Source organism: Electrona antarctica (genome assembly GCF_951216825.1).
Source record: "Electrona antarctica genome assembly, chromosome: 13".
In the NCBI taxonomy this organism is placed as follows: domain Eukaryota; kingdom Metazoa; phylum Chordata; class Actinopteri; order Myctophiformes; family Myctophidae; genus Electrona; species Electrona antarctica.
In genome coordinates this window covers 31,371,998-31,382,598 of record NC_136794.1, presented here as the reverse complement: position 1 = coordinate 31,382,598, position 10,601 = coordinate 31,371,998, and the positions used below count along the sequence as shown (strand labels likewise).

The window sequence follows — 10,601 nt, the reverse complement described above, 5'->3', positions numbered from 1 at the left end:
CTTAGTCAAAATAATAGGCTAAATCATCATAATAGTTCTCAATCATGGCTGAGGGTAGTAGGTAAATTAGGTCACTAGATCATTTGATTACCCCCCAGAGTTGCTGTGAAACCTTACAACAAATGCCATGACATCTGACAGAGCTATTATTTATGTCAGGGCCCTAGTAAAATATAGTGTAAGGGGGTGCATTGGGGTAAATAAATAGGCATTTTCGGTTTATAAAGACCTAATGAGCCCTGGAGATACTGTATTAATTGTTTAAATCTCTGCATAATATAGATCCAACTACCACTTATTGCACACTAAGGGCTGATTGTTTTAATGATAGACACAATATTTCTGACTTTTGACACCCTGATATATGACTTGGGTACTCTATGTCACAACTGGGTCAATAAAAAATATACCAATTATGTACAGATTTTGTGTCTCTGCATCTTTACACAACAATATTATAGCGTTAGGCGTGATGAAGACGATCATTGTATGAATTCTATCAGGGGTTTTCTAGGGGGAAGTTTTGAAAAGAGTCAACAAGTTGGCACATTAAACTTGAAAATACTACATTCAAGTTGTTTATGTTTGGGCAAGGGCCACAATTTCAGACAAAATTACTCCCCTCATCACAGGGGAACACAGTCATGTGGACACAGTCACTGTACGTTTTACATAAATAAACTATGTTGTTCATGGTGTAAATAAAAATATTATACAATGAGTCACTAATATGACTTAATATAATACCCCTTTTGACTAGACCAACCACTCTTTGTATCACCACATTCTTCTATTGTTGTCTATTCTACACACAAAGTATGAAGTGAAATGCTAAACCCCTCAAAAGAGACTGACCCCTAAACCAAGCCAAGCTACCAGAGCTGTTTCATAAAACAGATACTGATGTTAAACACATACAATGTTGCAGAAATGATTTGCACTAACAAAATGACAACAAAATATACACATTTTTATGATTGCATATTCTATTACGACTGCATATTTAGGAATATTCACAGTAGTCACTGTAGATGGTACACAATATCAGACCAATATTTGTCTCAATACAGTATATACAACATACAATGTGTACTATGTAATAATACGAGGGCAGAAAACTGTATGCAATATATGCAACTATACAATTGTTTCACTATATGCATAACTTATACGTGTCGCATTAGCTATATCTTAGATTTTTGTGTGTATATAGGGTAAATCCTTCAACTCATTTAGGTACGATTCACAGATTTTATGGATTCTGGACACTGGTGCTACAACTCCGTGAGTTTCCAACACCTGCACGAGTCCTGGTAGAAATTCATCAGTCCATAGCTTGTTCGTTAAATCTTTAAAATGATTGTAGAAGTAATATCTAGGTGTATCACCCAAACACGGGTGTTCGGTTTGGCTAGAATGGTTTATCTGACAACCGTTGCAACTTTCTCTCATCTGTTCAGTTATAGCCTTTTCGAGTAGTTGCACAATTCGTATTTTCATAATATCTATATGTACTGTGCTGATCACCCCATCATTCTCATCCATAGTCAGGGGCAAATTCACTGGGGATGGCGTCGAAAGCACTGTTGATGTGGTTGGAGGGTCATGGGGAATGGGTGAATTTGTGGATAATAGGTCTACCCTCTCAAAAAATTCAACGTCCCCCTTATCATAGCCCCAAAATGCCCTCTCATCATATTCAGTGTCTTTGTCCGTATCATCATATTCATCGTCTTCGTCCGTATCCCCAATACTGTTGGGATTCCACCATGGTGGGGCCTCATACACAGCCCGCCGAGGGTCCATCCACCAAGCTTTGTCTCCTCCACTTGAGCTGGATTCTCCCAGTGAAAAAGTAGAGTCCTCCATGGTGAATGATCAATGATCATATCACAATTATACACAGAGTATAAGGTAGAGGTTGCGGAGTTCGCCTTTTTACCTATAGTGTAGGAGGGGTGGCGTAGTAGCTGCATATGTTGGTGCGTCATTTTCCAGGCTGTCATCAGGCATTGAGAATAATGTTGCACCAGCTGGTTTGGGTACATTTATGTTGCGGGGTTTATCCAGATCTACGCGCCGCGGCTTCTTTGCAAAGGGATAGGTCAATGACAATACATGCCCGACCCTTGTAAGGTGTGCCTCCAACAGTAATGCCTTTCTACACTCTTTTGCTCTGGCAAAAAAAAAAATTGATTAATTTCAACACGTCTTGTAACAACCATAAATCTCCTGCATGAAATGCTATACGGATTGGGAAGTATTTCTCTTTATCCATCATAGTTTTCAGTTTTTCAGGAGGGCCCTGGTGAGACTGCGATCGCACCAACAGCCACAAATTTGATGTAATCAGTCGTATCTAGCTCTAATATCCTTGTCGACTGCTCAAGATCAAATTTGTGGCTGTTGGTGCGATCGCAGTCTCACCAGGGCCCTCCTGAAAAACTGAAAACTATGATGGATAAAGAGAAATACTTCCCAATCCGTATAGCATTTCATGCAGGAGATTTATGGTTGTTACAAGACGTGTTGAAATTAATAATTTTTTTTTTTGCCAGAGCAAAAGAGTGTAGAAAGGCATTACTGTTGGAGGCACACCTTACAAGGGTCGGGCATGTATTGTCATTGACCTATCCCTTTGCAAAGAAGCCGCGGCGCGTAGATCTGGATAAACCCCGCAACATAAATGTACCCAAACCAGCTGGTGCAACATTATTCTCAATGCCTGATGACAGCCTGGAAAATGACGCACCAACATATGCAGCTACTACGCCACCCCTCCTACACTATAGGTAAAAAGGCGAACTCCGCAACCTCTACCTTATACTCTGTGTATAATTGTGATATGATCATTGATCATTCACCATGGAGGACTCTACTTTTTCACTGGGAGAATCCAGCTCAAGTGGAGGAGACAAAGCTTGGTGGATGGACCCTCGGCGGGCTGTGTATGAGGCCCCACCATGGTGGAATCCCAACAGTATTGGGGATACGGACGAAGACGATGAATATGATGATACGGACAAAGACACTGAATATGATGAGAGGGCATTTTGGGGCTATGATAAGGGGGACGTTGAATTTTTTGAGAGGGTAGACCTATTATCCACAAATTCACCCATTCCCCATGACCCTCCAACCACATCAACAGTGCTTTCGACGCCATCCCCAGTGAATTTGCCCCTGACTATGGATGAGAATGATGGGGTGATCAGCACAGTACATATAGATATTATGAAAATACGAATTGTGCAACTACTCGAAAAGGCTATAACTGAACAGATGAGAGAAAGTTGCAACGGTTGTCAGATAAACCATTCTAGCCAAACCGAACACCCGTGTTTGGGTGATACACCTAGATATTACTTCTACAATCATTTTAAAGATTTAACGAACAAGCTATGGACTGATGAATTTCTACCAGGACTCGTGCAGGTGTTGGAAACTCACGGAGTTGTAGCACCAGTGTCCAGAATCCATAAAATCTGTGAATCGTACCTAAATGAGTTGAAGGATTTACCCTATATACACACAAAAATCTAAGATATAGCTAATGCGACACGTATAAGTTATGCATATAGTGAAACAATTGTATAGTTGCATATATTGCATACAGTTTTCTGCCCTCGTATTATTACATAGTACACATTGTATGTTGTATATACTGTATTGAGACAAATATTGGTCTGATATTGTGTACCATCTACAGTGACTACTGTGAATATTCCTAAATATGCAGTCGTAATAGAATATGCAATCATAAAAATGTGTATATTTTGTTGTCATTTTGTTAGTGCAAATCATTTCTGCAACATTGTATGTGTTTAACATCAGTATCTGTTTTATGAAACAGCTCTGGTAGCTTGGCTTGGTTTAGGGGTCAGTCTCTTTTGAGGGGTTTAGCATTTCACTTCATACTTTGTGTGTAGAATAGACAACAATAGAAGAATGTGGTGATACAAAGAGTGGTTGGTCTAGTCAAAAGGGGTATTATATTAAGTCATATTAGTGACTCATTGTATAATATTTTTATTTACACCATGAACAACATAGTTTATTTATGTAAAACGTACAGTGACTGTGTCCACATGACTGTGTTCCCCTGTGATGAGGGGAGTAATTTTGTCTGAAATTGTGGCCCTTGCCCAAACATAAACAACTTGAATGTAGTATTTTCAAGTTTAATGTGCCAACTTGTTGACTCTTTTCAAAACTTCCCCCTAGAAAACCCCTGATAGAATTCATACAATGATCGTCTTCATCACGCCTAACGCTATAATATTGTTGTGTAAAGATGCAGAGACACAAAATCTGTACATAATTGGTATATTTTTTATTGACCCAGTTGTGACATAGAGTACCCAAGTCATATATCAGGGTGTCAAAAGTCAGAAATATTGTGTCTATCATTAAAACAATCAGCCCTTAGTGTGCAATAAGTGGTAGTTGGATCTATATTATGCAGAGATTTAAACAATTAATACAGTATCTCCAGGGCTCATTAGGTCTTTATAAACCGAAAATGCCTATTTATTTACCCCAATGCACCCCCTTACACTATATTTTACTAGGGCCCTGACATAAATAATAGCTCTGTCAGATGTCATGGCATTTGTTGTAAGGTTTCACAGCAACTCTGGGGGGTAATCAAATGATCTAGTGACCTAATTTACCTACTACCCTCAGCCATGATTGAGAACTATTATGATGATTTAGCCTATTATTTTGACTAAGATGTCGAGATACGGTGTTCCACATCAGATTTCATGCCATAGGTGTGTGCTTTTGTCCGTACAATACCCCCTAGGGATCAATTTAGTGAGATAATAGGGGGAAAACCATGTTTTAACCAGAATGTAGTGGTAAATGAGTGTTGGATATGTCACTGAGGTTAATTTGTGTATGTAAAAAGCTTGTGTACTAGATACAACTATATAGATGGAACTAGACCCTGCCATAAAAATAGGCCCTGTCAGGTTGTGGGCTCATGGTAGGACTATACCAGACCCCTGTGACCACAGGGTCCTGTATCTCTGATAGATCATATAGGCCTTTGGCTCGTGAAATGTTGTTAGGGATCTGTTGGCTGTGTAATTATCTGCCCACCATGGTAAATGGATTAGTATGGGTGGTCTTTTTACCACTATAGAGGTCTGACAGTGACAAAATGGATAGAGAACACGTCTGAAAAATAATAAAATAGTTGAAATTAACAATTATTATCAGCTGTAGGATGATGTTAGAATGTTGTTAGGGATCTGTTGGCTGTGTAATTATCTGCCCACCATGGTAAATGGATTAGTATGGGTGGTCTTTTTACCACTATAGAGGTCTGACAGTGACAAAATGGATAGAGAACACGTCTGAAAAATAATAAAATAGTTGAAATTAACAATTATTCCAAATTTAGTTACAAAATAGTTGCAATTTCAGGGGGTTTCAGTTTTGTTGAACACCTTATGGACCTATTTAGGAAATATGCAAAACATGGTATTGGTTGAATAATGTACTAGTCATAATATAATGGGAGAGAGAACAACTGAGTGAATGAGTCAAAAAGTGCCTGGTGATTGATGGTGAAGGATTTACTGTCTATCACTGGCAACTAGTGATTTGTTCTGACTACACTATCTATACAGATCACTGTAGATCTAAAAACAATAGGCGTTTAGCATTTAACAACAGAGTTTAGCAACTTTTTCAAGAATATCATCTTAGAAGTAAAAATAATTCCAGGATAATTGATCCAAGTAGATGTTTTTGTATACATCATTAACCCCCTGCATGTGTAGGAATTACACATTTTCTCCCAAAAAACGTCTTATCATTACAAATAAAAATAAAAACTATAAATAATTTGTAATATTGAGCAAGATCTTGTGTACTAGATACAACTATATAGATGAAACTAGACTAGATGTTTCGTGTTTTGTCAAGTTTTTGTTTTGCCTGTGTAGTTTATTTATTTTGTTTTAGTATTTTTAGTTTTGTTGTGTCAAGTTTTTCGTTTTGTCTGCTGTGTAGTTTATTTATTTTTGTTTTAGTATTTTTAGTTTGTGTTGTGTTTTGTCAAGTTTTTGTTTTGTTGTGTTTTGTCCAGTTTTTGATTTTGTTTCGTGTTTTTATCACATGTGTTTGTTACATATTGTCTTGTCTGGTGTGTAGTCTTTTGATTTTGTTTCGTATTGTTGCTGTGCTAGGTTTTTTGCTGTTTGCTTTGTGTCATTTTTGTTTTGTTTTTGTGTCATGATGTTTGTTTAATGTGTGTTTTGTGTTTTTGTTTTGAAGAAAGTTTTCTGTTTTGCCAAGTTTGTTTTGTCTTCTGTGTAGTTTATTTATTTTTGTTTTAGTATTTTTTGTTTGTGTTGTGTTTTGTCCAGTTTTTGATTTTCCTTTTGATTTTGTTTCGTATTGCTGCTGTGTTATGTTTTTTGCTGTTTGCTTTGTATAATTTTTGTTTTGTTTTCTGATGTTGTATAATTTTGTATGTGATGCTGTAAATAGTATTGTTATGTAGTTTACAATTTACAATCTAGGCATTTTACCATATGGACCCCCGTAAAATCACATTTTTCAAAAGATTATCAACATGAATCATACGCTAACTAGTAACCTACCATCAATCCATCAGTGGAATATCTGTATGATGAACCAATACGTATGCACTATAGAGTTCTGTGTCTACATAAGGTGTACTAACAGTCCTAACAATAGGGGCATAATGCTATCTATGGTGCTGAAATCGTTTGCATGACTATAGAAATTCCCCACTAGGTGGATATCATTAACTTTCACTATAATTGAAAACATATACTTATATTTCCCCCACCAAGAGTCGAACTTTGGTCTCATGGCTAGACTCCAAGCATCCTAAACCACTAGACCATATGGGATTATGATGTACTACCTGTAATGTTTGGTTAATAACCTGATCATACAATGTCTGAAGACAATAATTACTGCTCGAACCACTGTTCCCTAAGAGCATAACATAACCATATTGTAATATAATTAGAGAGGACAGATATGTTACATGTAAGAGCCTCATGATGTCTGAAGGATACCAAATAATAGCAGAGAATATTGGATCCATGTAATACTGTAAAAACTGCCAGTTACTGCGTACAGATAATCGTCAACACCTACGGCTCTCATACTATTCTGTATGTTGTGTAATTGTTCACAGATAGGCTACACAGGCTAGATTTACACCGGTCAATATTCAAGCTAAGTATAACCCCCTTCATGTATGTATTGAGCCTATGGGGTAGATCTGAATTACACCTACATTACTTAAATTCACAGCCTATGGGGCAAACCTGATATTACACCCTTTGTGGTTCCGCAAATGCACAAGGCAGCCAGATAGGCATACAGTCATCCAAGCATACAGTTAGATAGCATCTCAAGAGTTAAATATCTAATGGGTTCCATTTGGTCCCCACCTGTCAATAATAGACCTATGTTACAGACATATGGAAAAATCAGTTAGACAGTAAACCTTGAAAAGCCTGAATTAGTCTAAAAAGTCTAAAGAATAACCAATACAACTACATCGTTTTTAGTAATTCTGAAGACTTGCTACATTTACTAGCAAATCATGACTCATGACCCCCCCCATACTGGCTATCCCTACATGCCTGATCATTACCCCTATAATCATAAAGCCTTCATCAAGAGTCCATTTGGTTGCATGCTCATCATGATTTTAGCTGTCTGTGGACCAAAAATGAAGTGAACTGAGATCCACTCCCCTAGAGGGCTTGAAACCCCAATGCATTTGGGTGTAGTGGTGTTAACCGGTATTACACCGATGAGATGCTCAAATCCATAGTCTATGGGCCAAAACTGGTATTACACCCCCTTGTGGGGCCCCTGGATGGGGGTGTCCTCTGAACCAATGGGACGAAAAATAAAATAGATGAATTGCACTAGGAGGCTGAAACCCCCCCTACAGGTCTGTAGTGGCTGTATGAGGAATTACACCTACATTATTAGATCCATAGTCTATGGTCAAAAATGGAATTACACCATAAAATGGACAAATCTGTTAGACAAAAAAGAAAAGCTAGACAGCAGACCAACCTGATGTTTAAACCTGCAGTACCAGCTATACGCCACATTTACACTAGACTACACCTACACATAGTAGACCAACCCCCATACACACCCCACCCACACCGTAGACCACCCCCTCTAACTAACCATTGTACAAACCTTTTCGAACATATTTGCGGCATCTACAACACCCAAGCTAGTTCAAGCGTTCTTCTCTACGAGTTCACACGTACATCGGCAGTACAGTTGAGAAACCATATTTACACTAAAAGTTCTTGATTTTTTCATTTTTCTCCTTTTCTTTATTTGTTTAAGTTTTTTTTAACTTTTAACTTGTTTTGTAACTTTTTTTAACTTTAAGCTTTTTTAAGTGTTTTTCTTTTTTCAAAAGTTTTTTTAAGTTTTTTTATTTTCTATTTCTATTTTTTCATTTTTTATTTTTTTATTTTTTCATTATAAGTTTTGCTTAAATTAATTTTCTTTTTTTAAATTTGCATAATTTATTCATACTTTTATTTTTCCATACCTATACTCAATAGTGTACACCTACTGTACACCCAATACTCCAACGTATATATGCACCTGGAAATTGCAATGTTAGGTTATACCATCACAAAAGCTGTATGTTTTCCTGTCATCTGTCAGCTGCTGTCATCGGTCACCTGTCACCTGTCACCGGTCACCTGTCACCTGTCACCTGTCACTTTCAAAGAGAGGGGGACCCCCACCCCCCTGGCCCCCACACACACACACACTGTACCTGGCCCTTCAAAGAGAAAGGGACCCCACCCCCCCGGTTTTAACTATATCTAATTAACACATTAACGCAACAAACAGATGTTTTGAGGGGGAGGGGTTTACAACTGCCAGCTGGCACTTCTAAAAGATAAGGGATCCCCCACCCCCTCACCCACACACAGTGGTTCATCTAAACTTTCTATTGTTCTATGCACACCTGGAGTCTGTCTGTCTGTGGGACAACCCCCCTTCCTGAAAACACGCAGGCAGGGGACAGAGAGAGAGAGGGAGGGAGGGAGAGATGGAGCAGACTTAAACATTTAATGATATAAAACACTTAAGCTTAACACTTAAGCAATAACAAAAGCATGGCAATACATCACATACATAAACATTAAGGTATGCATGGAATTTAGGGAATGCGTGGAATTTTATAATTATTATTATGCTAATTATATTTATGATTTTATGAGTTATGGGTTTATGAGTTATGGTTTTATGCTAATTATATTTATGAATAAATTAATATAAATTAACATAAATTACTCACTAGCGCCCCCAGTGGCCACATGCTGTAAGTTGCAGCAGTATATATAGACTACTAGCATCAACTTGCCCACAGTGAGATTATCACTTGCGGGTCTAAGTTGATATTGTGGGGTGTTAGGGTAAGTAACACCCCTGTGTTAGGTGTGTGATATCTTTTTATGGATCTTAATATCTTACCAACAGCAGGATGCATCCACCACAACAACCACCGTCCACATGCACGGAATGTGATGTATGATAAGAGCACCCTGCACTTCACACAAGTATGTTTTTTTTAACCAACACACACACATACAGAGTAAAGGGTGTTCAATAGCACTGATTTATGCAAAACAAATCCAAAAACCTCAAAAATAGAGTTAGGTGGTTTCCTCCTGACAGCAACAATATGATATGGCTAGGCCACCATTTTGGATTTTTTTGGTTTTTCTAAATGTTATTTTCTATGATTAATATTAGTTTGGGTATACTATACTGCCATTGATATTGTTGTTATTTTAAGTTTACTGGTGGACAAACTATGGAAAGGGTGGGAGGCTTAGGAAGGAGAAAATAAAAGACATTAAACTAAATAATGGTACAAAGAGAATGACTGTACTAAAAATAATGTATTTCAATTGTTTATTTTCGATGTACGTCCTCTGTTATGTGACTACAGTGCTCAATAAACATAGCATTAAAAAAAACATCACAGACACACAGAACAAGCTGAAATAACTATGCAGCTCAAGCTACAGTCAAACAGCACCCTGCCATCTTTCACCGTGCTGCACTTGTTGCGCAGCAGATCCAGGATGCCTGCGCGGAGCTCGGGCGTGAGCGACCGGTGGAAGTGGTCCTGCTCCGTCATGAAGTCGAGCAGCAGCTCTCCTGCCTCGCTGCCCTGAACGAAGCAGTCGGTGATGTCCAGGGTGTTGGGGATGATGCGCTCCACGTACTGGAGGCCCAGGCTCTTCAGGTGGACTTTGATGTCTCCGGCCGAGAGGTAGTCGGAGATGGTTTTGCTGCACAGCTCCTTCCTGTAAGTCTTCCACAGGATGTCCCAGCCAGTGTTGGCTGGATGGATGTGAGATGAAGTAGAACATTAGACAGATTTGCAGAGGGAGGTGACGGTGAGGTGAGGTGGGGTGGGGGGGAGATGACCAGTGTGGAGACCTTTGGTCTTCCTGTTAGGAATGCACACTAGTCTCGCATATTCCAAGAGAGATCCCTGATTATCTGGCTATGCGAGAATAGGAATGCACTGCACTGATGCC

The 10,601-nt window shown here is 38.6% G+C and overlaps 1 protein-coding gene across 2 annotated transcripts in view; it reads right to left on the bottom strand.

Annotated features, from left to right (window-relative positions):
* Positions 1 to 9,952: 9,952 nt before the first annotated feature.
* Positions 9,953 to 10,601, bottom strand: part of LOC306935667 (histamine N-methyltransferase-like) — a 36,961-nt gene continuing 36,312 nt past the window's right edge. For both annotated transcript variants that reach the window (XM_079518806.1, XM_079518807.1), the window contains exon 7: positions 9,953 to 10,401. In XM_079518806.1, coding sequence (XP_079374932.1) covers positions 10,034 to 10,401 — 368 coding nt within the window. In that variant the 3' untranslated portion in view covers positions 9,953 to 10,033. The remainder of the gene's footprint in view (positions 10,402 to 10,601) is intronic.